The 26,910-nt window shown below is 38.9% G+C and overlaps 1 protein-coding gene across 1 annotated transcript; it reads right to left on the minus strand.

The window, feature by feature from the left end:
* Positions 1–1,503: 1,503 nt before the first annotated feature.
* Positions 1,504–19,471, minus strand: LOC143736109 (complement factor H-like). The gene is made up of 14 exons (XM_077226707.1): positions 19,398–19,471; positions 17,570–17,737; positions 17,373–17,478; positions 17,171–17,247; positions 6,985–7,167; positions 6,227–6,409; positions 5,974–6,147; positions 5,709–5,880; positions 5,273–5,469; positions 4,920–5,099; positions 2,484–2,660; positions 2,208–2,390; positions 2,075–2,118; positions 1,504–1,834 (listed from the first exon to the last, which is right to left on the minus strand). The coding sequence occupies exons 1-13, from the start codon at positions 19,465–19,467 to the stop codon at positions 2,099–2,101; spliced, it is 1,890 nt and encodes a 629-aa protein (XP_077082822.1). The 5' UTR covers positions 19,468–19,471; the 3' UTR covers positions 1,504–1,834; positions 2,075–2,098.
* Between the last annotated feature and the right edge of the window lie 7,439 nt (positions 19,472–26,910).

Below are 26,910 nucleotides of genomic sequence, written 5' to 3' on the forward strand. Positions count from 1 at the left end.
ATATTTTGTGTTCACAGCTGTGCTTTATAGATTAAACTTGTAGATATTTTTTCACTTTCTAGTGTTCTTTACATTTAAAGAAGAACATTATTTAATTAATCTGTTTCATACTACTCAAACATACACTGAGGTAGAAGAAGAGTGACCCTTAAAGTATCAGAATGTGCTTAAAACTAAAAAAAAGGGAAAAAAAAACTGTTGTCTCTAGATGACCTAGATTATCCTCCTTATCTCACACTGAAAAAAAAACTTTTTTTTTTTTTAATGCGGGATGTCATTTACGGGATCTTACAGTGTGGACTTTTGGTAAACATTGAATTGTTAAACTCAAAGGTCTTTAACTTTATACGTAAAAAGAGTTTTTGCACATTCAATAAATAGGGTCAACATTTTTTTTTCTAAAAATGTTATAATGAGTTTAATTTTTATAACTAAAAATTATATGAGCCATTTTATGATCTGTTCAATTTCAATGAGGTTTCTACATTTTTTGCAATGCTGTCTCCAAAATTTTAGACGAATAATTAAAACTTTCACTTGTGCGATTTCATTATTTATCAAAATTCATTTGATAAAAACAAAACAAAAAAACAGAATAAGCAACAGGGGTGTAAATGTAGCATACATTTAAATTGTAATGACTGAAAAACATACTAAGATCTGGGAAAAATTTTGTTTTATCATATTTTCTTATCATAATATTGACAACAGGGCTGAAGGTTACGATATCAGTGCTACAATATTTGCAAAAAAATTGAGAAGGCAAATTAAATTTTACTTGTCTTATTGTCATGCTGCACATCAGAGCGTTCAAGGAAATTACAATATGTAAGTATTTTGTAATAAGATATCCAAACATCACTTGCACAGTGTGATATATTTCCTGCAGTTGTGTACTTACAATATCCCAAAAGTTCCCAAAGATTTTCAATTTCAGTGAAATTCCAATTTAAAATAATGGGCCGTCCCCGACTCCTGTTCACTTGTTGCCTGCCAATGACGGAATATCTGCGTTATCCCTGGTTTCCGCTCGTTCTGCCATATTAAACATGGCGACAGACGTGGACAATAGCGTTACGTCTAGCGGCAAGCTCAGGCTGTTGTGAACCATGTGAACCAACATTATGAACCATGGCAAGCAGACTTTAGGACAAAAGAAGAACTAAAGCGAGGATCAATATCAGCGTGGCGTTTTCAAGATGCCGAGAGCTCCACGTCCGTGACAAACTTTGACTTGACAGAGACGCCACTCTTGCATGCACTTTATTAGACAGGTGAGCAAATGTACATAAAACTAATCAATGTTATATAGTTCAACAAGATAAAATGTTAGAATATGACCTGTATGTTATTCTAATGTTGTTCTAGCTTACTGCTTGTCTCATACAGCCAACAAAATTTTTTTGCACATGCATAAATATAATGCAAGAAATATGTTGAACTAAAATACACACCAAAGTCAGTCTAATATCTAACTTTTTTTTAATCACAAGGGTCGTTAAAGGAATATTGAAAGATTAAAAATACAAACAATTTCTGTGAGATTATTACGAACAGCTCAGAGACTTGGGTTGAACATCCAAATGCAGCTTTATTGGGACACTCCAGAATCATAATTCATATAACAGGCAAAGGCTCAAACATTCCAAATAAACAACAATACTCAACAAATGAGTGAATACACAGGGCTTAAATTGGCAAGAGTAAATGAGATAATAACATACAGGTGGAAGTAATAAAAACATGACTAGTCTGAGCAATGGGTTATGGGAAATGTAGTTCATGCTGAGAAAGCAGAGGGAGTGTCCTCTGAGGGAGATCATGGTCACTCCAGCTGGTGGTTGTGACAGAAATAATATAAAATTCCATAAGTATTTGAAGCTGAATGAGACTGAGAATGAGATACAAGCTTGAGCGTGTGTCTCCATCTTCATGAACAATTACATGCTGCATTTTTACATTATTAGGCCAATACAAATATTTAATATAATATTCATCAGTGTGGGTTTGACAGTAGTCATTTTATATATCAATATTTAGTGCGAAAAAACATCTGAAAGTTAATAGAAGTCACCTCAACTACCACTCGAGTTTATTTTCAGTTATTTTGTGTATCACCTGAAAAAATAAATAAAAACATAAATAAATATATGTACAGAACACAAACATGACTAATTCAGATTCTGAAACTGACAAACAATACTCACAACTTTTGTCAATCTGAAGATTCCCATTAGAACACGACACGTCCACATACGCTCTCATCTCACTTCCAGTATTCCATCCAGCTTTACAGTTGAGTCTATACTTGTTAGCATGCTTTATATAAACCTTTTCTGTAGGGAGCTGTAGATTGTACTTCTCAACTATGTCATTCATTTCACAAGGCCCTATGACAGAGACATCATCCAGTGAAAAACAACAATTAGAGATTGGTTTTACAAAAAAGCAAGAGAGAATGAATTTGTAATTGAATGACTCACTCAGACATTTCGGAGGAGTCTCCCATTTTCCATCCACACACTTATATGATTCCTGTTGCTTGTCCAGCACATAGTAAGACTGGCAAGTGTAAGATACCTCTGTAATCACATATTTTTCCGTACTGATGATGCTGTAGTCTCCATGTTGAAGATATGGAGGTGTTGGACAGATCCCACCTAAACAAATTTAAAAAATGACATTCAGATACATTTTTGACCAGCATTTAGTGTCCGCGATTTTACTTATAAAAATCTTGGGGCTGCCTTTGACAACCAATTTTTGTGCTCCTGAATGTTTCTCATAGACTCATTGAACTATGCTGCTAACAACGGAACTTGCGACCATAGTTGTCTAACAATGCTTTTGGGAAACCACAGAATCACAAGTATTCAGAAAGATCATGTTATCATGGTGTAAAATGATGACTGCCCATGATAATACACTAGTGAATAATGCTGAAATTATAATTGTTGTCATCGGTGAATGTAGATAGTATCAAAACAGAGATGCGTAAAGCAGAATGACAGATATGCAGAGAATTTAATTCATTTACTTTAATCAATACAGGGACAATACACAAAAATTAACCACACCAAACAATGAACTGAGGGAACTTAGGGCTTAAATACACAGAGGATGTCAATCAAAGAAACAAGGAAAAGGTGTGCAACAATCAGAAACCATGGAAACAATCTATAAACTAAAACTCAGGCAAAACAGTGACAGGGAAAACCATGACAAAGAAACTAAACAGGGGTGTGTTTCCCGTACAATGACGCAACTCGCTGTTTAACTACAATCGTACGAGGCATCGTTGAATAAATCAACTAGCTAGTCACGACTCTTTCCTTAAACTGTATTGTTGCAAAGTGGTCGTTCAACCACGTTGGTTTATGACGTCACGCACGAGGTGGAGTAATAACTTATTTTAATAAATCTGTTTAAGATCAAATTAATGCTAGATAGTTTGCTATAAATTACAGACAATGCATAAGGGACTATTTCTATTTTTCTCAGTTATTTTGCTCTATTTCCAGATTCAATCATAGGCTTGTTTTTACGTAGTAGAGCACATTCGCACATGCGCAGTCTTCAAAAACAGTACTTTAAATCTCTTGACAAACTAAAAGAAGTAAATTACATTTGTATGTATTCTAAATAGACGATATAGATTGTACTGAATGTCAGCTTGCTTATTAAGTCCACATGTCATGCAAACTAGAAACTACGCTTTGACCACAGTCGTTTCAATCACACAACTTTGCGATGCTGTTTTGCGAATGTTCGTTGGAACGATGGTTTCGTGAAACACCGACTCGCTGAACTATGTTGATAACAATGGAACTTGCCAAAATACAGTAGTTGGCTAACAATGCTTTTGGGAAATGCACTCCTGATCATGACTGTGAAACTGTCCACACGAACAGGTATTTTCAAAACCGCAGCTTTTTCTATGCGGTTTTGGCCGTTCGTCCACACGCAATCACAGTATCCGGTTAATGAAACCGAACTCCTGCCAGGTTGAAGATTTTTAGAAACTCCGTTTGCAGTGTTGTCGTGTAGAAGGTGAAAATTCTACACGAAAGATTTTGGCTTGTACTCTTGACAGCGCTACATAGCGTGTATTTGCTCATGTGGAGGTGAATGTTTTTTTAAAAGGAGAAAAAACTATGTTTATAAAAATACCTGTGTACACGTGGACTAGGCCTAAGGGTCCATTTACATGACACCGTTCATTTACACGATACAGCGCTATATAAATGTAACAAATTATTATTATTAATTATAAATAATTGTGTTTTTAGGGCCTGGAAATGTAAACTTTTAAAAACGGGTTTCACTGTGCAAGTTTTGGAAAATTATATCGTTATTGTCTCAGTGTTAACTACAAAAATACGAATTTGTGAAAACAGTGATGTCTTGAGCAATTGCACATGCGTATTAGATGTTCAGTCAATAAGCACGTAGTTTTTCACAGATCAGCAAAAACGACTAAAATTACTGTATTCTGCTGCCAGGCCACTAGTTGGCGATGTTACTTTGTAAAGAGAAACTGCGTGCCTATAGACTGAACACGTAATACGCATGCACACGACGTCACCGCTTTCACAAATTCACGTTTTTGTAGTTTACACCAAGTCCAGGACAATAACAATATAATTTTCAAAAACTTGCACATTAAAACCCGTTTTCAAACGTTTGCCAGTTGTCGTTTACATCCAAAGCCAAAACACATAAACGGTTTTTAGTGTAAACGACCCCTATGAACTAAAGACATGAACGGGGCAGCTGCATCATTGTATGCATGTTATATATTGTATCATGTATACATTTTTTTGATGCACCCATAATCCGCATTTGGGATTGGATCATAAATCTAGTTGGGTTTGCTGCTGGGTAAATAAATGTGAATGCAAGATTTTTTGGGGTCTCACTTTTGCAGACAAACGTTCCATTCCATTTTCCATTTTGACACATCAAAGCTCCTCCTGAAGTTTCATTGTACGGTTCATTGCACGTATATCTCAGAATCTCAAAGTTGCTGAACACAGTTTTCTCATCTGACAGTTTCACAAATTGCAAGTTCCTTGTTGGTTGGGAACACTCAACTGTTCCTAGAGGAACAATTTAATGCAAAATATTACATGAGAAATACTATTAATTAGTTATAAGATTTCAAATGTCGACGGTCATGTTCAAATGATAGTAAATTAATACATTGATTAATACTTTGATTCTGATTTATAGAAATGTTTCTAAATATAAACACACAAGATTAAATTTGTACCTCCACAATGTGGATATGGGTAATTCCACCTCCCATCTGGCTGACATTCAATTGCACCTTGGCCGTAAAATCTCATGTTGACATTAGTGCATCGAAAAACTAAGATATGCCCAGGATTATAAGGTGAAGTGATGCCTGGATGTCCAAATAGAATTTCTACATTTTTGAGTTCTTGCTCCTGACAGGTACCATCTGTATATAAAAAGATAATTTATTTTTGAATACTTAACAATATATCGACAGTAGTGTATGTAGTGTCTGCCTTACTTTTTTAAAATTAGAATATTTTTTTTAATATAAGACAAATATATATCCGCTATTTATCTATGGCTTGGAAATGGTTCATCTTAAAAGTTTTCCTTAAAAGTTTCTGAATTTATGATACAGTAAAATCAAAGCAAACAACAAAACTTCATCAAGCTGTAACTTTCCAGTGCATGTCTGTATGTCTGTCCATTGGCCCTCAGAATCACAAGTGATTTGTACAAGTTCCTCTGGTTCAAATCCAGGACGACATTTATATTCTATTCTTGAAGATATTTTGTACTTTTGTTTCTGACCTCCCACAATCTCTGCATTTGGGATTTTTGGTGGGTCACACATGATTTCTAGAAAACAAACATCCACATAATCATAGAATATATATATATTATGTGATTTTATGTGTAGTGAAGATTTTAATACTCTACAGCAGAACATACCAGCACACAGTGTTTTCGGTGTCCATCCGTCTCGTGCACATGTGGCCTCTGCTGCCATTTTACGATATCCAGACTCACAACTGTACGATTTTTTTACATTCAAATTCAGATCTCCCTGGAAGTAAAATGTTGGTAGATACAGATGCTGGTTGTGTGGAACTTTACATCTTATCTCTGAAACAAGATTCACATGCTTATAAAAATATACATTGAATTCAGCACCAAATCCAGGAGTGTTTCTCTACATTCTTACCCTCACAAGTTGGCTTGTAATCCCACTTCCCATTATTTGTGCACGTAAATTTTTCCTGGTTGTAAAAGAACAGGTTTTTGACAGAACAGATAAGTCCCACTGTTTCTCCAGCTTTGAAAATGGTTTTTCCCTCTGGTATGGTTCTTACTGCTCCAGATTCAGTCACATCAAGTTGACAAGTTACTGTAAATACACCATAATGAAAAACTGAGGTCAATACAAAAAAAAAGGTCAAGTATATCAAATATGGTTAGCAAACTCTAATTTGTTTTTGCCTACTGTTTTATGAATACTGCATTTTCAGACATATTACTATCTGACATACTGCTTAGAGAATGTTCGGATTGTATTCATACTGCACACAAGCATACTACATCCTACTTTATTAATGGTCGAAAAGTATGTTCATCATCAAATGCTTATTTGGCTTCCAAAAAAAATAATTAGGAAAAAAGCATGTGCAAGCATATTAAGAGTTGTGTGCTAGTTTTGCTATTTCAAATTTAGGAATATAATCTAGAGTGACATTTGTTTTTGTTTTGTTTACAGAAAATAAAACATACTACCAGTTGTGTACAGCAAAAAAGTGTCTATCAGGGGTTATAATATACTCTACTAGCATATCACAATTCATTATAGCAGCACTAATTATCTATGGTCTACGGATGAAAATGATTTTGGAATTCCAGTCCACGTCATGAAATCTGCAAGTACACCGAGCAGTGATCTTGAATAAAGCAAGAGACTGTGGAATTAACCTATGCACTGTGGAACAGGTCCGCTCCAAACGCCATTCTCCATACAATGAATGACACTACTTCCATGTAGCTTTTTCTCAGAAGATACACACTCAAAGTGTATAACATCGCCATAAGTTCCTTCCCGTGTGTTCCCTGATGCAGTCACATCCCCGTCTGTGCGAATCACAGGGCATCTCACCTCTAGGAAAACAAAAAATCTGATTTAGGCTAAGTTTCCTGATAAATCGCTCTACGTCAAATGTTATTTTAAGCAATGCCTGTTTCCCAAACCAGAATGTTGACCGCTAACCATTAAGTACAACTCAAGTGCATCAGTAACAGATGTCAGGTCCACTAAGATCCCAGTTTTCATAAATTTCTCTGTGATTTTATCTCACCAACACAAAAATATTGCTCTTCTTCATTGCAGCGGCAGACTCCATGTCCATGTCACTGTTACATGGAGGTCTAACCACTGTAACTTTGCTACTTTTGACTTCCATTATGCAAAATACAATATGTGACTGCCATGCTACTTGTAAAGACCAATTTAAACTGGCCCGACAGACGCTGACCAACGTGGACAATCACCAGATTACAGTATGTCATTTCTCAGACATTCCACAACCTGACAAAGGCCGATTCAAAATGTTCAGGCCGCAAAAACAAGCACCGACCATTTCTTATTAAATTCACATAGCATATATGTAACAATTTAAATTATTCAAAACCTAATCATCACACTTTGACTGCCTTTAGTTGCATATTAAAGCTGGATTACATATCTTAGGCCCTGTTTACACCTGGTATTAAGATTTGTTTTGGTCGATCGGATCACAAGTGGTCGACACTAAATAAGGGGACGGGAGCTTGAGCTTGTCCACTTTCGACCACTTCCAGAGGTAGTTGAAAACACATTCGACCGCCACAAAAAAAAAAAAAGCCACAAAAGTCCGTCTTCTCAAAGCCTACTGACCTAATGAGTAAACATTACTGGACGCACACAAGTTAGACGGGATTTAAACTCTGTCGGCTGGAGACCCCAAGTTTGGTTTGAAGACCAAAAACATACCAAACTCAATGTTCTCACACCATTCCTGATTTCTAACACACACTCACAGTGTTCGGCGTGGTCTTGCGTCTGTCAGAGGAGAAACGACAGCTGTTGCTCTCAGTGTGTTTTTCCGTTGTCTCTCATATCTAAGTTGCGTGAGCTTGTTTCATACGTTAGACTGAAAGATCTGAAAAAGCTCATACATTTACCCGCCCATAGATCCTCCCCTCAAAGAAATCAGTAGAGAAAGTGGACAAAAGAGATGGGCTATAACACCAGGTGTAAACGGGAATGTGTCTCCCTCATCTACTTGTGATCCAATCGAACAAAACGCATCTTAATATCAGCTGTAAACAGGTGTCTATCTTGTTGCCTTCCTTAAATACAGACATATTAGTTTTGTGTGCAAAATGTGGAGTAGACATTGTTTTTAAGTAGATAAAAAAATCTTGAATATAGTGTACATTGACTTTGATATGAATCAGTTTCATTTATTTTGTGTCCTTTCGAATTTGAAATATCAGTTGAAGTTGTAGCCTAATCTACATTTGAGTGGCCTGATGCTCTACTCTTTTACGAGAGAACATTTTTTGCGTGCAACTTCGATGGCATTGATTCTGAGAAACTGAAACGGGGATTAAATGCAACCAGCATGTTACTAATGTTCTACATTGTGCTTTGGGAAACCTGGCAGCCCTTGAGGTGCTGTAAGCGACGTTCGCAGTTCGAGAACTTTCGTCATCAACGAAAACACACCCCTATTTCTACACCCCCGCGGTTTTTACCAAGATATATTTACCTGTGAAGTTAGGCAAGAGCAAATCAAGCTTGGCATATGAATTTTATTTCCCTCCACCAACAAAAAAGCTGTATCAATGCTCAATGTCTGTGATCCTGAACATTATGCATTACGAAAACCACTAAGAGTACAAAAATGTGAATGTGCAAAATGATTGACGGGCAGAAAGCACCTCAAAAGCCTTCTGATTGGCTAAAGAATAATTCTGGATGAGGCCCACAGACTCTTTTATTAGAGAGTTTTTTTAATTTTTTTATTATTTTAGAGAGTAGATTCATTCTTGTAGCCCAGCTAGGGTTATTTATTATCTTCTAAATGCATAATTCATAATATGTAAATATGTTTCTGAAATTCATGGGTTAAATAGGCATACGCATTTTATTTCACTCGTTCTAATGTTATAGAGTTTACGGTAAATGTTTATGTGAGGGGTACTCATAAAAAAAACTTTGTGTTTGACCAGTATGAATGTTTTTATTTGTGATTGGTCATTGGTTTACTTGCTCCCGCCCATGTGCAGGGATTGATCATTCTGATTGGTATAGGAAGAAAAGAGAGAGATGGAGGCAGATCGGAAAGTGATGTCGCACTTTATTTTCTGGTGATTGAAAGAGGGAAAAACTAAAATAACAGCTGACTAAGCGGTTAAACAAGATATCTAGTTAACGCCAAAAGTGTTAAAGAACGTTTCTTTATTTTGTTTCTTTTGTTATACTCTGACTAAGTGTGTAAACAGACTTAATAGGTTAAAGCTGCTGAGCGCGCTGTAGGCCTACTCTCCTTTTCTTTTATGGAGAGTAAAAGACTTTCACGTGCGGCTGGATTTGAGTGTATTGATCGTTTCGAGGAAGACGGAGGAACCAGATAGCGTTCTAAATCCCCTCGTGATTTAGAATTCCTCTGGCATCGCGGGATTCATATCAGCGGACAGTTGGTGAGACTGCAGACGCATACGGAGTGAACGTGATCTGTGGACAGCGCGCGTGTCGAAACGGGAAGAGGTACACTTGTGTGTTTTTTTTTATTTAGCTCTTTGGAGCGAAGAGGCCATTTGTTGGTTTTAACGGCCACACCGTTCTCAAGCAACGACACAGGCCTGCAACAGGTTGGGTTATTGAAACTGAGTGTGTGTGGGCCCACATTATTTATTTGTTGACTAATGTACATTTGACTTATGCTGAGTGGTTTTGCAGTTTGATTTCTGATATTATTGTAACCTACTATAGATCAAAAGAGAATTATATTACTGGTTTCGTGATGATACCAAATTGATTCATATTTGAGTATCTTATTGGCATTTCTGATCTAAGAGGATAAAAAAGGTGATTTGTGGGTGGAAGAAATACACAGCGGACATTTGAACATTTCATTTAATTCTTTTATTTTTGATTTATAACCTTTTATCATTTCATCCGTCTTCGTTAAATAAAATGACTTGTTAATTGATAAGAACTTACCTTTTTGTGATTTTTATTACAGTTTATCAGAAAGACAATCATCTACCATTTTCATTTAAGTAAAGTGATTAAAGGGGAAAAGAGTAAGGAAGTAGATTAGTTAAGTCGAGAGACACATCATTAGAACCTGGTGCTCCGCCCGTCAAAGAAGGGGGTAGGGGGCGCTACATATTTTGGGGGCTCGTCCGGGATCACCTACTTCCTGTCATCAGCTGACCCTAAAAAACAAGAACTGAATTAAGTATTAAGTTTATTTTAGTGAATTGACCATCACTAACCAGAGCTCCAAGCATGGCTTTTACACATGATCCAATTCTGCTTGCTGAATTGTCCAAATGGTGTAAGGAAAAGGACATTGAGGAGAATCATGGTTTACTGTTAATAGGAGTGCCTGCTCAGACTGATGTGATGTTTATAGAAGAGACAGTGCAGACTGTGAAATCTTTTGGCAGGGTTCGAGTGAGAGATTCAAGATCAGGACCAAGTTCTAGTACTATTTTGGTGCTTTGTATATGCAGAGAAGTAATTGATCCAACTCGAATTCCACCCGAATTATTGCCTGCTCCTGGGGAGGAAACTTGGAAGTTAGTAGTGGCTTCAGCTGAGGTTCCTGTTTCAGAATTCTCACAGAAACTGTCCACTTTCTTGTGAAGAGGGAAAATCTATGTTTGACTTGCAAGCTCTATTCACTCAGTCTGGCTCTACCACTAGTTCTCCTGAATCTATCATACGTGCCGTGGGTGAGCTATTGGAGAAAACATCTAAACCATCAACTGATGCTAGTGCTTATCGCCGATTACGTACCTTTTCGGGTACTGTTCCTACTCCCACAGGTGAGGAAAGTTTGGAAAACTGGATGGAACAAGCTAGGTTGATGACCGTAGAGTGCGAATGTTCTGAAAGGGAGAAAAGAAGGAGAATAATGGAATGTTTAAAAGGCCCAGCGTTGGATATTGTTAAGGCTGTCCGATTTTCAAGTCCTGATGCTAGTGCTTTGCAATATTTGGATGCTTTGGAGAATACTTTCTGAACATTTGAATCTGGAGAGGATCTCTACTTTGCTGTCCGTCTTCTTCGACAATCACCAGGAGAGGCGTTGTCTGATTTTCTGAGGCGATTAGAGAAATCTTTAAATAAAGTGGTCCAAAGAGGAGGATTGGCACCACAGTTGATGGACCGAGTAAGGATTGAACAACTGATCCGTGGAGCTGTGGAAGCGGACCTTATGCTGCTGCAGTTGAGACTCAGGGAAAGGAAAGAACAACCTCCTAATTTCTTAGCATTACTGAACGAAATTAAGGAAGCGGAGGAGAATGAAGCTACCCGTCATAAGATCAAAACTTCAGTAAAGCCCATTCATCTGAAAACTGATGACAGACTGAGCTTTTCTGTGGTGAAGCAACTAAGAGAGGAAATACAGGAGTTAAGGTCCAGATTGGAAGGCGATTCTGACAAAAACTCGGTTGCATCATTGAGAGTGGAGTCTAGAGACCAACAAGTTAAGAAAAGGGCGGAAACTCAGGAAGAGTCGGAGGTGCAACTGTTAAAAAACCAGGTTAAGAAGTTACAAGAGCAACTGTCAGTAATGAATGTGAGCTCCACTACGCAGTCATCACAGGATGTTTCAAATCCGAAGCCAGTCCAGTTTCGAAATCAGGGAAGATCCTCAAAGAATCGAGAAGATTTCTTCTGCTACTGCTGCGGAGAAGATGGGCACATTGCAACCAAGTGTAAAGCGCCCGAAAATACCACACTAGTGATACAGAAACTGGTTCGCTCTCTCCGGCAAGCTAAATCTGAGAGAAGTAGATCGACTGGGAACACTGTTTCTGCCAATAGTCTTAATTGTTCCTTTGATCAGACTCAAATGACCATCATTGAAGCAAATTGTCTCCCCAGAGGACTAGTGGGTCCTGTTTCTAACATTCCTGTGAAGGTGAATGGATGGCCGTGTACAGCCCTTCTTGATAGTAGATCGCAGGTCACTATTGTCTTTGACAATGGTATTCCAAATACTTATCTCAAGTTTCTATTCAACCGCTTACTGGATTGTCTATTTGGGGACTTAGTGAATCAAGTTATCCTTATAAGGGTTACATAGTGGTAGATGTCTCCTTTCCTGCTATACTCACGGGTGAAGCAGAGACCGTTTCCATCTTGGCATTGGTTTGTCCAGAACCGCAAGGGACTCAGCAGGTTCCGCTTATCATTGGAACTAATTCAAATTTCTTCCAGTGACTGACTGCGCTTAATCCAGCCTCTACTGTCTCCAATCAATCCTGCTCCTTGAGAATTCAATCAGAAGTGTTTAGACTACCTGTGCCACAGACCAAAGGGAAAGTGGAGGTAACTGCATCAGATGAGGGCCAAATATTGTGCACAGGACCAGGAGGGTTAACCATACCATCAAGAGGTCAGCAGTATGCGGTGTGCAAGGTAGAAATGGAGACACAACTGAGGAAAGAAATTTTTCTTCTTGAAGCATCTGAGGATGGCCAACTTCCAGCTGGAATTCTCGTTCCAGCTGCTGTTGTTCATTCTTCTGATATGGATGTAGATAGTTTCAAACTGCTGGAGTGTAATGACACCTCCCGAGATATCACCATACCCGTTGGAACGGTGATAGCTAAAGTATCCCCCACTGACACTGTCACAGTAGCGCAAGGAGTTCAGAATGCCTCCAAAAGATTAGACCCAAAAATCTTTAAGTTTGGTGATTCGCCAGTTCCATCCAATTGGAAAGCAAGGTTGAGAGAGTAGCTGTCAGAGCGAGGAATGGTGTTTTCTGTGATTGAATGGGAAGTGGGGAGAGCTAAAGACGTGAAACATACCATGAGACTAAATGATTGCCGACCCTTTCGCGAGCGATCTAGAAGAATTGCACAAGCAGACATCGATGATGTTAGGCGACATTTGAAAGATCTGCTGGCAGCCGGGATCATAACTGAATCCAAAAGTCTGTATGCTTCACCTATAGTCATTGCCAGGAAAAAGAATGGAGCCATCCGGATGTGTATTGACTACTGGACTTTAAACGTCAGAACCATCCCTGACCAATACACCACCCCTAGGATAGAGGACGTTTTAGACTGTTTGTCGGGGAGTAAGTGGTTTTCTGTCTTAGATTTACGCAGTGGATATTACCAAATTGAAATGGCTGATGAAGACAAAGAAAAGACTGCATTCATCTGCCCTTTGGGCTTCTATCAATTTGAACGTATGCCACAGGGTGTGACTGGGGCTCCAGCTACTTTTCAACGACTAATGGAAAAGGCTGTTGGAGACATGAATCTCCTCCAAGTTATTGTGTACTTGGATGATATAATTGTCTTTGGATGGACGTTAGAAGAACATGAAGAGAGGCTGTTGAAAGTGCTGAATAGACTGCAAGAGTACGGTCTTAAAGTGTCCATTGACAAGTGTCAATTCTGTCAGCCGAAAGTAAATTATGTGGGGCAAGTTGTATCTGCGGCAGGAGTATCTCCAGATCCTGAAAAGGTGAAGGCTGTCATTAATTGGAAAATGCCCACTGATTTAAAGTCTTTGAGATCTTTTCTTGGATTTTGCGGGTTTTACCGTAGATTCATCAAGAACTACTCTGCGATTGTAAGACCATTGACTGAGTTAACTAAAGGGTATCCTCCTGCGAAGGGCCAGCGCAAACCTGTACCAAAGGGGAAATACTACCAGGAATCTGAGCCGTTTGGTGAAAGATGGGACAAGGCCTGCACAGATGCTTTCCATCACATCATTCATTGCCTTACACATGCTCCATTGCTTGCATATGCGGATCCAGTTAAGCCATACGTGTTACATGTGGATGCAAGTTTGAGTGGACTGGTTGCTGTGCTGAACCAGGAATACCCAGAGGGGTTAAGGCCAGTTGCATATGCAAGCCGAAAATTGAGTACAGCTGAACGGCATTACCCAATACACCAGTTGTAGTTTCTCGCATTAAAATGGGCAATAGTTGACAAATTTCATGATTATTTGTACGGCGCAAAATTCACGGTTAAGACTGATAACAACCCTTTGACTTACGTGTTAACAAGTGCTAAACTAAATGCCACGGGTCATAGGTGGTTGGCTGCCCTAGCCACTTACGATTTTGATCTCCAGTAGAAACCTGGTCGTCACAACATTGATACTGACATCTTGTCAAGGCATCCTATGTCCACAGATGTGCCAGCTGAATGGATTGACATCCCAAGGTCCGGTGTGAAGGCTATCTGTCAGCTTGCAGATACTACTTCTGATGAGGAATCGTGCAGTAGGCTAGTAGATCAGTTAGGGATTCTTTCAGGAAAGTATCCCCTCTGAATATGTTTGCCTCATACAGTTGGAACTGGAACATAAGACACAGTTCTCCAACTTAGACTTGAGAGTTGCTCAAGAGCAAGACCCCATCATTGGACCTGTGAGACAAGAAGTAAAAAAGGGAAAAGTTCTTACAGCTACTAAGAACTCAACTCTTCCTGAATCTCTGTTGAGACAACATGGAGACAAATTAGTAATTTGCTACAATCTGTTGTACAGAGTCATTAAGAGTCCCTGCGGAAATGAGATTCAACAGTTAGTCCTCCCAAAAGAATACAGATCTCAAGTATTGCATTCTCTTCATGATGAGTCTGGCCATCTTGGAATTGAGAAGACCACAGAACTATGTAGAAATCGGTTTTACTGGCCACGAATGAGCACAGAGGTGGAGCAGTATGTAAAAATTGCGGACGATGCATTGCAAGGAAAACATTACCCCAAAGGTCTGCTTACCTGAATCACATCACCAGTAGTGGACCAATGGACCTAGTTTGCATCGACTTCCTTTCTATTGAACCAGACTCTAAGGGGATTTATAAATGTTTTGGTTATGACCGATCATTTCACTCACTACGCCCAAGCGTATCCAGCAAAAGACCAGAAAGCATTGACCGTAGCCAAAATTCTTGTTGAGAAGTTTTTTGTGCATTATGGTCTGCCTGCCCGCATTCATTCCGACCAAGGTCGTGATTTTGAGATCAAGCTTATCAAAGAGTTGCTGGGAATCTTGGGAATCCGTAAGTCCAGAACATCCCCTTACCATCCCCAGGGAGACCCACAGCCTGAGCGGTTTAACCGCACTCTTCTTTCCATGCTGGGAACACTAGATCCAGCTAAGAAAAGCAAATGGAGTCAGAGTATCAGCCAATTAGTACACGTGTATAACAGTACTAAAAATGAAACAACTGGGTACTCACCGTATTATTTGCTATTTGGAAGAGAGGCTCGTCTTCCTGTAGACGTACAATTTGGGACTCCATCGGAAGGAAAAAGTGGTCTGAAACATCACCAGTATGTTGAGGGTGTGAAAAAAGACCTACAACACGCATATCAGCTAGCAGTGGAAAATTCTCTAAAGACGCAGCAAAGAAACAAAAGGCTCTATGATCGTAGAGTGAAACATCAGATGCTGGAGAAGGGAGATCGAGTACTTATCAAGAATCTTGCCTTAACTGGGAAGCATAAGTTAGTGAATCGCTGGAATTCCCTCCCTTATATTGTCCAGGAGAAATTGCCAAACTTGCCAGTTTACAGACTTAAACCAGAAACGGGTACTGGGAGAATAAGAACCTTACACAGGGATCATTTGCTGCCCATAGGAGAAAGTGTGAGAGTAAACTTAACTGATCCAGGAAGCGAAGTTCCGACGAAACGGGTAACAAGTTCCAAAGCTGGGGAAAAAACGCAGAAACAGCAAATGAAAGACAAAGACAGGAGAGAAAAAGGTCTTGAGTCTGAAGTAATAGAGTCTGACAGTGACGAAACTAGCACGGATGAGTATTATCCAGTTTAGCAAAAGACATAATTTGACAGACTGCTCATTTCTTCATTGAGGCAGGAGAGAGACAAAGTACCTTACCAAGCTACTCAAAGTCCTACTCATTTGGAAGTGACAAAAGACCTTACAGAGCATAAAGTGGGGAGTACTGCTTCAACAGCTTCTGATTGTATTGAAGATCTAGGATTAGGACCTGGAGACAATCCGTCCAGAAGTACACCAAGAGTGGAGGAAAGTGAGAGAAGGGAACTGCGTACCAGGAGAGAAGTGAAACCTGTGAAGAAACTAAGCTATGATGAACTGGGGAAATCCATAGATAGGCCCTTAACACTCGCATATAGGGGTATGGTGGTAACTGTTCAAAATCCTACCAGACAGAGTTCATGTAGCACAGTGTGGTGTCATCCTTTAGCCAAATGTGATTCATGTGCTAGTTGGGGTATTGACTACAAACCCAAAGCTCTAATGCCTATGTAGGGGACGGGAAAACTCATGGGGGCATGAGAACATTAGGAGGGGGAGAGTGTAGCCCAGCTAGGGTTATTTATTATCTTCTAAATGCATAATTCATAATATGTAAATATGTTTCTGAAATTCATGGGTTAAATAGGCATACGCATTTTATTTCACTCGTTCTAATGTTATAGAGTTTACGGTAAATGTTTATGTGAGGGGTACTCATAAAAAAACTTTGTGTTTGACCAGTATGAATGTTTTTATTTGTGATTGGTCATTGGTTTACTTGCTCCCGCCCATGTGCAGGGATTGATCATTCTGATTGGTATAGGAAGAAAAGAGAGAAATGGAGGCAGATCGGAAAGTGATGTCGCACTTTATTTTCTGGTGATTGAAAGAGGGAAAAACTAAAATAACAGCTGACTAAGCGGTTAAACAAGATATCTAGTTAACGCCAAAAGTGTTAAAGAACGTTTCTTTATTTTGTTTCTTTTGTTATACTCTGACTAAGTGTGTAAAGGTAGGGGGCGCTACATTCTCTATGTACCTTTCCATAACAATCGCTTACAGCACCTTTCTGAATCAAAAGACAATAATGTAAACAGATTTTCAAGATAGCCTACCCTCACAGACAGGAATATAACTATCCCACCCTTTCATTCTACAGTGACGTCGATTGATTCCAGTTGCCATTTCGTACCTACGAACACAAATTATTTCAACTTTTTAAGTGCAAGTAGTGTAATGTTAAACAGGTCAGATTTTAACTTTATAAATTAGTTAAGAGAATAGAGGGGAACAAAGAAAATGCTTTTTCACATTTACCCTTTCTTGCAAGTATACTCCACTGTTGCTCCGAAAGAATAATCTCTCCCCGCTATAAGTTTAAAATCACCATTTGCTGTTTCCCCTGGATGACCACATTTTTTCTCTGCAGAATTAAAACAAGTTTTCCTTTGAAAGTGAACATTTGAATTAAACGAGAAAAAATTATGTGGTCACCATATTGACAATTTTCTTACTTGAGCAGCTTCGTGCAATGAACGTCAGCCATCGTCCACTTTTACACTTTAAACTATAAAAGCCAATATAACCTGTCACACAGTTCACTTTAATTGTTTCATCATCGTCATATGAAGGTTTTGCAACTGGTTCTATGTTTTCATATGTAATATCCTCTCGAAGACATTCTGAGAAGCACAAACAAACAAACGAAAGCCCATAAGATGTATAGTCAACACTGTTTAAAACCACTTATGGCTCGTTTCCACTGAGCAGTACGGTACGGTACAGTACGGTTCGGGTCGGGTCGGGTCAGTAAACCATGATCCGGCTAGCGTTTCCACCGCCAACAGTACCCTACTTGATAGGCGTGGTGTTTGCAGGAAAGAAGCGATCAACGTCATTTTCGCGCGAAGAAGAAAGCGACAAAGTAAACACTAATGGATGGCATACAGCAGATCTTGTCCTTGCTTCTCGGCATGTTTGTCACAAGAAGACAAGCGCCGACATTAGGCATTTCTCAATAACAAGTACGCAAAGTTCTCAGCAGAATGACTCCCGAGGACACGAGTCCGGTAATTCTCCAAATGGAACAGCGCGTTCTTGAAAGCGTCACTCAGCTCGCTCTGCATGTACATTTTAGGCAACAATAAAACGAAATATATTATAAAACACCACTCTGTCCCTTTTCGTTTTCATTTAAATACATTTTAAACATTATAGGCACACAAATGTGGTTCAGGCAATGTATAGACCTGATTATATTATTTACTGCATGTTTAACGTTAGCCTATTTATAACAAAACGAAATATAAAACACAACCCTGCATCTTTTCGTTTAAATTGTAAAAATATTAAACATATTCCTGGCAATATTTGCATTTGTACAAATGTTGCAATAAACAACATTACAGTGATAATCTTGTAATAAAAAAAAAAAGACAAAACTCAACCCAGTTAAATTTCAGTTTTAGCAATAATAGCCATTATAAAAGTATAAGTAAAAGGTAACGTTACAAGAAGCTATACAATAAGAGATAAAGCAAAAAATTCAGTCAAATATACAAATTCAGCGCTGGTCTAACATTAACGTTACAACGGAAAAGTTAAATAGCCTAAATATATGAAACTTCACTTAACCCTCAGCCAAAACGATTGGCCAGGGAACGAATTATCGATTCACGAGACCAAAGATCACCCGTTAAATTTACACAAGACGAATTACCACTACAGAGTCAGCGGCAAACGTCAGAACGACTAGCCGAGGAAAGGCTGTTCCAGGCGGGGAACATGAGCGCCGAGCGCCCGGTGATCGCCTGGAATGGATCAAATTATCATAAAACATTATAAATAAACCACAGATTTGAGCTTTAAACAACTACACTCTCGTCTGAAAAACTCTTAAAACTACATTTCGTGAAAGAATAACCATACTATTATATTCCAACTGTATATTAAAAAAATGGCGCTGCTTTTGTTGTCATTCCCCTTGTAGCTCGCGCAAGTGACGATACTCTGTCAACCAATCAGCGTTCTGCAGTGAGTCTAGCTCCTCCCTTTAGTACCGTTCCACTGTGCTAGGTACCCCAACGGAAGGGTACCCAAAAAGTGGTACGGTTCGGCTTTTTGGTACCATTCACAACTTTTGACAGTGGAAACGCAAATAATTGCGTACCGTACCGAACTGTACCGTACCGTACCGCTCAGTGGAAACGAGCCATTAAGGTCATTTGAAAGTGTTGGAATATGCATAACATGCATACATTCCATGTTAGTAAAGTAAGTGATTACTCTTATTTTTTTAACATTCACTCTTAACATTCTACATGGTAAAAATAATAAACTCACCTTGACCTTGCACAAAGGTAACAGAAAATAGGAAACAGAAAAAGCAGATGATTTGTACAGGGACTCTCATTTTCATGTCACAAATGACTGTAGCTTTTGCTCTCTGGTTTTGGTCCCTGTTTGTATCCTGGGGAATCAAAAAGTTAATCATTAACCTAGTCAAAAGGAGGAATTTGTTATACCAGCATACAAGCTATATTTCAATTAAAAGGAAAAAAAAAGTTTTATTCTGACGTATACACTTGTCAGTTGTACACACCAAAAGACTCCAATGAGAAATCAAGCCTTTTGATTCACATTTTTATATCACACAATAACAGAAGAAAGCAAAGGGCAAGTTACAAAGTAATTGCTGTCTTCTCTTCTCTCCGTTTCCTTTCACATTCTCATTAACTTTGACATTGAAGGCAATAAAAAGTATTGTAATGGGCCATATACACCAAGGACGATAACTATAACGATAAATATATCGTTCTAAAAATCGTTCTCAATATTAAAGGATAGCAGAGCTATAACGCTAACGGAACAGAGAAATGGAATAGCTGGAATCACTCTTTTACACATTGGTACACATTATATACAGTTATTATTTTTTCCATGTTGCACTTATAAAGAACCCCAAATGTAATGCTAGTGAGTTGTTGATTAACTATGAAGAATGCTTAATTGTGTCTTCTCACATCTCTGCTGTTGTAGTACTTTATATCCGCCACTAGAAGGCAGAAAGACCCTCGGAATCGGCTCCTCAGGAACTGTCTAGATGCCACAACAACTGACAGTAGCTGAGCCACAGAAAGTAGCATGTCACAATATTTCACAGTTTATTCAAACATATTGTGAATGTATATGCCATCTTATTGTGTAGAATTGCCTGTATCTACTAGTTATTTTCAATCTTATCAGTTCTAAATGGATAAAATAAAGTCATCTTGACATTTTTTTTCTCATGCAATATTACTCAGAGTTGCAAATAGTTAGATCAAATCCAAGATTGCATTTTATATGACCATACATTTCTGCACTTAAAAACACTGTCCTATGTACAGTAAGGCTAAATGCTAAATGTACAGGAAGATTAACGGCTCCATCAATGCCCAGACAGCCGTCGACAAGAGAGGTATTTGCGCACAGTATGGGCTACAGTGATCCTCGGCGTCAGCCCCGGTCTAAAGGTTTCCTTTGGCTGGAGGCAAAGTGAAAACTCCTGCTTTACTCTCTGCCATAAAGGTAACAGAGAATAATAGGTGGGTGGTTGACAGATGACCTAGACGCCGCCACGAGAGGAGGAGGAGGAGAGAGAAAATGAAAGCGAGCCGCGCTAAAGGACTTTAACGCACCTTTTTTTGCACACAGCTGCATTCATCAGCCATTAATGAACAGTAGAGAGGGGCAGGAATGCAAATTCAGAGAGCGCGATGCATCCTCCCTTCATTTAGATAAATGAGAAACAGAGTGTTGGCGCAGGCCTCGAGGCCATCTCTTAGTCACCCTCAACGTCAAGTGCTCTCCGGCGCTGTTGACATGGAAGCTTGTCATTAAAGTGATATCAGAGCCCACTATGGGTCAGTGGTCTCTCTGTGCTGAGAGCCACCTCTCTACCATCTGGTTTTGCACATCTTTTTCATATCTGTTTTGTTTTTGTTTGTTTTTTACCTTTTAAGATCATTGTATTTTCAGTCTTTGCATAGAATTGTGTTTAATAAGAATGGAGGAAATCAGATCAGTTATTTATGGCTGCCAATTAATATATCCAATAAAAAGAGAGGGCACTACAGTGAAATGGCTAAAATTACCATTGGATTTATGAAATTATGGTCTGGCGGGCTCTTTAGACAGGTCTGCTAATGTTTTCTTGAGATAGTTGGGAAAAGCAAGTTTAAAGGGATGGTTCTCCAAAAAATGAAAATCCTGTCTTCATTTACCAACCCTCAAGTTGTTCCGAACCCGTATGAGTTTCTTTCTTCTGCTGAACACGAAGGACGATATTTTGAAGAATGTCAGACACATTGACTTGCATAGTATTCTTTTTCTTTTTTCACACTATGAAAGTCAATGGGGTTCATCAACTGTTTGGTTACACAAGTCCTTCAAAATGTATTCCTTTGTCTTAAGCAGAAGAAATAAATTAATACAGAGTTGGGACAACTTGATGGTGAGTTAATGATGACATCTTTTTCATTTTTGGATGAACTATTCCTTTAATTTTTGGAAATAGTAATATTTCAGCTTTGGAATCACTGATTATTATATACGATTATATATACTACGGAAGTTGCGATAGTCTTTTGTTCCTATTGTGACGAATATCCGAGTGAAACGGCTTTTGGAACAGCAACAAATGTAGGGCGGGGCTTGATTTTGTCCATCAAGATTTGATTGGATGGTTGTGGTTTGTTTTTGGTTGATCTCATGTTAGTGACAGGTTGCCCCGCCCTCACAACCGTAAACGCATTATCAGAGAAGAGAAGAGCTGCAATAGGGAGTGGAAGTTTTTTTTATAAAAAATTACGAGGGCACAAGAATAATAATAATAAAAAAAAAGATGTGCACGGACAAATAATTTATAACATACTGCAATATTCCAAATTAAAAAATAGGAATAGTCCATTTTAATTTCATAGTGATTTTTAATTGTGCTTTTCTTTTCGGTCACAGTCATGCCATTTCAACATGGTCATCTAAATGGCAAAGGTGTAGTTTGGATAATTTCACTCATTTTCTTCGTAACAGCTGTGTGAAAATGAAAACATAAATTTTTAACCTTTTTTAAAACTTATACCAGTTCTGTAGCCTGTATTGTTTTTTTTCTCAAATTGTTTGCTTAAACTATGATGGTTTCCAAGCTCTTCATCATAAAGTTAACCTAAAATTCATAATTAAGTCATTTGATATGAATCATGATAAGCTAACCTCACTAAGATCTAACAAGGCTGTTTTGCATCCACTGCTAGAAATCATTGATTCTCCATGTCTCTTCCCTACCAAGAGCAATTAGTTCCAGATCGTTTTCTGATTGCCCGGCCTTTGATTTATCGAAGTGTCATCCGCGTGTTGGCTAACTGTCTTACAGCATCCTTCCCCGCCAATAGACCCTGATTGGGCCTAGCGCTAACTACCCACTACCTATCCAATCACCATCACCATGGAAACAGCAGGTGAATGAGAAAAGCTGCTCGTAACCTGGCTGTTTTGCAGAAACATATTCTGATAGCTTTCTGTTATTGTTCTTTTTTTATCTCAACCTAAACCTGGAACAAAGAGAGCCTCCCCCCCTTTTTTTTTGTTTTTACAAATCAGGAATAATATAAAATATTACTCATGTCAGTGTCTTTCCATGGCCTGTAAATTGGGATTCAAGGTGAATAAACTGAAGGAATTAAATATTCATATCCTGATTAGCTATTCCCCTCATTCAGAATGAGGACATGCATTAAATATGCAACAAATGTCTTGAAAATAGAGTGGAATGAAAATGAAAGATTGCTTTAAACTTGCAAGTGTGGCTCCTTTCAAATTCACATTTGATTGCTGATGCGCAATAATAAAATCTGTTTTTTCTTTCCTTTTCTCCCCTAACAGTATCTCAAATGCTTTTTTCTGTCTGTGCTATTAAACTCAATTATTAGGTGACATTAAATTGAAATTTTATTCATTTGGTCTAACTAAAAACTCCTCAGTCCAGCCTATTGTGCTTGATGTGATCAAATTGTTCCCAGGGATGTGGATCAATAAACAGAGTGGCTGTGTTCACAGGATATATTCTCATTTCCCTCAGTGGTGCGGATCTAAAGCTTTAACAGATTAGCCACAACCAAAAGAGTTGCTCTAACCAACCATTGAAACAGCAGTTCAATTTGAAATTGAATCTGTCCCAATGCGCAAATTTGCATTCCACACTTATCGCCACTGGGGTAAAAGTGCTTGACGGTTAAAGGAAAAGATACATTTTGTGAAAATTATCCAGTTTGTTTGGTTGTGTGATGAGCGATCGGGCATTGAAAGAGTATTTGGCCTCATCTAATACAGGCAAGGTTAACCCCTGGTTTCACAGACAAGGCTTAAACCTAATCCCAGACTGAGGCCCTGTTTACACCTGGTATTAAGATGCGTTATGGTCGATCGGATCACAAGTGGACAACTCTAAATACAGGTGTAAACAGGGTCTGAAACGTTTTGAGCTTGTCCACTTTCGACCACTTCCACAGGTAGTTGAAAACGCGTTAAACCGGATTGCTTTCGTAGTGTAAACACTCATGTGGTCGAATGTGTTCGAACAGCCACTAAAAACCGTCTTCTCTCAGCCTACTGACTGTTAAAGATTATGGGAAGCGCGCTAGCCAGACGGGGTTTAAACTTTATCGGCTGAAGTCCCAAGTTTAGTTTGAAGACGAAAATTTACCAAACACAATGTTCTCTCATCATTCCTGATTTCTAACACACACTCACAGTGTTCGGTGTGGTCTTCCGGCTGTCAGAGCAGAAACAAAAGCTGCTGCTCTCTGTATGTTTTTCTTTCATCTCCGGTCATATTCATATGTAAATTACACAAGCTTATTTTGTCCATTAGATCAAAAGATCTGGAAAAAAACAACAACATTTACCTGCCCATAGACCCTGCCCTTAAAGAAATCAGGACAGAAGTGGTCGAAAGTGATTAAAAGACACGGATTAAAACACCAGGTGTAAACGGGAATGTGTCTCCCTCGTCTACTTGTGACCCGATCAACCAAATCGCATTTAATACATGCTATAAACAGGGACTAAAATGTTTTTAGTTGTTTAATCTTCAAGTAACTTGCATCTTTAAATATGTCAGTGCCATTGTTTTGTCTCATGATGCACACCAGTAATGTTTTTTAAGACACGTTTATAAGTGCTACTTACTCTAAATGTCCTAATTGAACTAAGGCTTAATCTAAGCCCTGTTTGTGAAACCAGGCCCTAAATGTTGATGTGACATTCAGGAACATAAGCAGCAACTTGAAGGAGACAAATATCATTGTGTCTCGCAATGACAATGTCATATATGCATTTTTTTTTCTAAAAATATTACCACTGTTGTTTTCCCAGCAGCCTTATTCAAACAGGTTTCAGAGACAGCCATCTGACAGACCTGCAGTCTGAAAAAGACGCTATACTTCCCTTTTGTTGCATCATGCTGTGTTGAATTGGCCTCTGTGGATGCTTTTAGCCTTTGATTCTAGGTTCAGGAAAAATGACATGCCAGTTGCAGCTGAACACGGCTGAACTTTACACCGGTAACAAGGGAAAAGCAGCGGGTGTGAAAAATGCTATAAACAATGCACAGAGATCTGTTGTTACTTAGAGGACTTTTAAGTGAAACATTGCTTCTTTTTTTGACAACCGAAAGAACATCTTAGTAGTACAATCCAAAACAGTCTAAGCCAAAAAGGGCTGCCATTAAACCCAATCTCATGAGAAAACATAACTAACTTGGTGGGAGGAGGCAATTTTTATATGAATTTTAACGATGTGATTCGAATGGAAGTAAATGATGCAAACAGAGTTCATTTTGATCAGTACAGCTGCTCTAAAAGAAAATAGTGCCATTTTCAGCTCAAGTCAGTAGCTGTTGACTATTGCTGCTGTTATTGCTGCTGCTGCTGGTGGTTATTGCTGCTGCTGCTGCTGGTGATGATGGTTATTGCTGCTGCTGCTGCTGGTGGTTATTGCTGCTGCTGTTGATGGTGATGACGGTTATTGCTGCTGCTGGTTATTGCTGCTGCTGCTGGTGGTTATTGCTGCTGCTGCTGCTGGTTGTTGCTGCTGCTGCTGTTGATGATGATGACGGTTATTGCTGCTGCTGTTGATGATGATGACGGTTATTGCTGCTGCTGGTTATTGCTGCTGCTGCTGGTGGTTATTGCTGCTGCTGCTGCTGGTTGTTGCTGCTGCTGCTGTTGATGATGATGACGGTTATTGCTGCTGCTGGTTATTGCTGCCACTGCTGGTGGTTGTTGCTGCCGGTGCAGTTGATGATGATGACGGTTATTGCTGCTGCTGGTTATTGCTGCTGCTGCTGGTGGTTATTGCTGCTGCTGCTGTTGATGATGATGACGGTTATTGCTGCTGCTGCTGCTGGTGGTTATTGCTGCTGCTGCTGTTGATGATGATGATGGTTATTGCTGCTGCTGCTGATGGTTATTGCTGCTGCTGATGGTTATTGCTGCTGCTGGTGGTGGTTATTGCTGCTTCTATTGCTGTTGGATATTGCTGCTGCTGCTGTTGGATATTGCTACTTCTGCTGCTGTTATTGCTGCTGTTGGATATTGCTGCTGCTGCTGTTATTGCTACATGAATTACCCATAGCAGATCTATACAGGTGGAGCTGGGGAGGCTGGAGCGTTTCTGAAAGCCCGCTGCAACTGCTACAATCGATTATGTCCAAGTATTTGAAGGTTGAGCAGCGAGCACATTGGCTGCTGATACAGCAGGAACCAATCAGCTGTGCCCTATAGATAATGATATGATTGCAAGCAGATTGAGTCTGTGCCACCTAGAGTTTAATGCCATTTTTTCTTGTCATTGTCCATTGTCAACAGTATAAATTAAGTTTAAATTAAAATCATTTGTTTTTTTATCATTTTGTTGATGTGATTAACAGGGCATGTGTTAGTTTGGCTGTCATTTAAGTAGTTTGCAGTGTTGGTTTAATTCCCAACATGGAGTCCATGAGCTGCAGCAACATAAAAACACACAGTGGGAGTTTCTACCATTTGACATATGTAGCTCCCGATACACACGCACAAAGTGGCTCTTATAAGGGATTACTGTCAGACCAGATGACAGCTATGTGTCTGCTTAGAGCATTTTACAGAGCATAAGTGAGATAACTGCTCTTTGAACGTGATGCTAGCCGGCTGAGTAGTTCATTGGGCTTCCCGTCCCTGGAGCTTTATGGTCTGTAGCTTGACAAAAACTTCATCTTGAAGTGTACCTACTCAAAGCTGTCAGCTACTGTTTCACGTTTTTGTTTATCGCTGTCTTTAAAGGGACCCTCTCCTCATGGACTTGCCATTTGTAGGTCTGCCCACATTTATCAGCTCTACCTGATATGATTGATTGTTTCTATTTTCAAATGAATTATTTCTTACAACTTTTGATGATATCATTAATTATTAGCTTTTCATACATTTTATGAACTACATGCCATTTAATATTTAATGCATATCAATATGGTACAAGATTATACTGCTCAAATCAATGTTGTTGTCACAGTCACCAGCTGGTGTGCCCAGGACAACCACAAGAGGGCACTCTTCTACTGATTATTGCAGTTCAGTCGTGGACTTCATTGCCCACAATCCTTTGTACTCATTATAGTTTCATTCATCACACCTGTGGATTGTTATCTTGTTTGATCTGACTTGTTTAGTTAATTGGTGTCTCATTCGTTTCATTTGTTTGTTACCTCTTCATGTCTGAGCTCTTGTATTCTTTTCCTGGATTCTGTGTTTTGTTTCTCTGCCTAGTTGTTTGCATTTTACCCTGT

Source organism: Siphateles boraxobius, unplaced genomic scaffold, assembly GCF_051911475.1.
Source record: "Siphateles boraxobius isolate OS27281-9 unplaced genomic scaffold, OSU_SipBor_1 13, whole genome shotgun sequence".
Lineage (NCBI taxonomy): Eukaryota > Metazoa > Chordata > Actinopteri > Cypriniformes > Leuciscidae > Siphateles > Siphateles boraxobius.

Excerpts from the sequence above, each read along its gene's own strand:
- LOC143736109 (XM_077226707.1), bottom strand. The coding sequence starts at position 19,467 with ATGAGAGTCCCTGTACAAATCATCTGCTTTTTCTGTTTCCTATTTTCT. Across the intron at positions 6,148-6,226 it reads TTACAAGCCAACTTGTGAGG|AGATAAGATGTAAAGTTCCA; the intron begins GTAAGAATGTAG and ends ATCTTGTTTCAG. Across the intron at positions 5,470-5,708 it reads TGGACAGACATACAGACATG|TACAGATGGTACCTGTCAGG; the intron begins CACTGGAAAGTT and ends TATCTTTTTATA.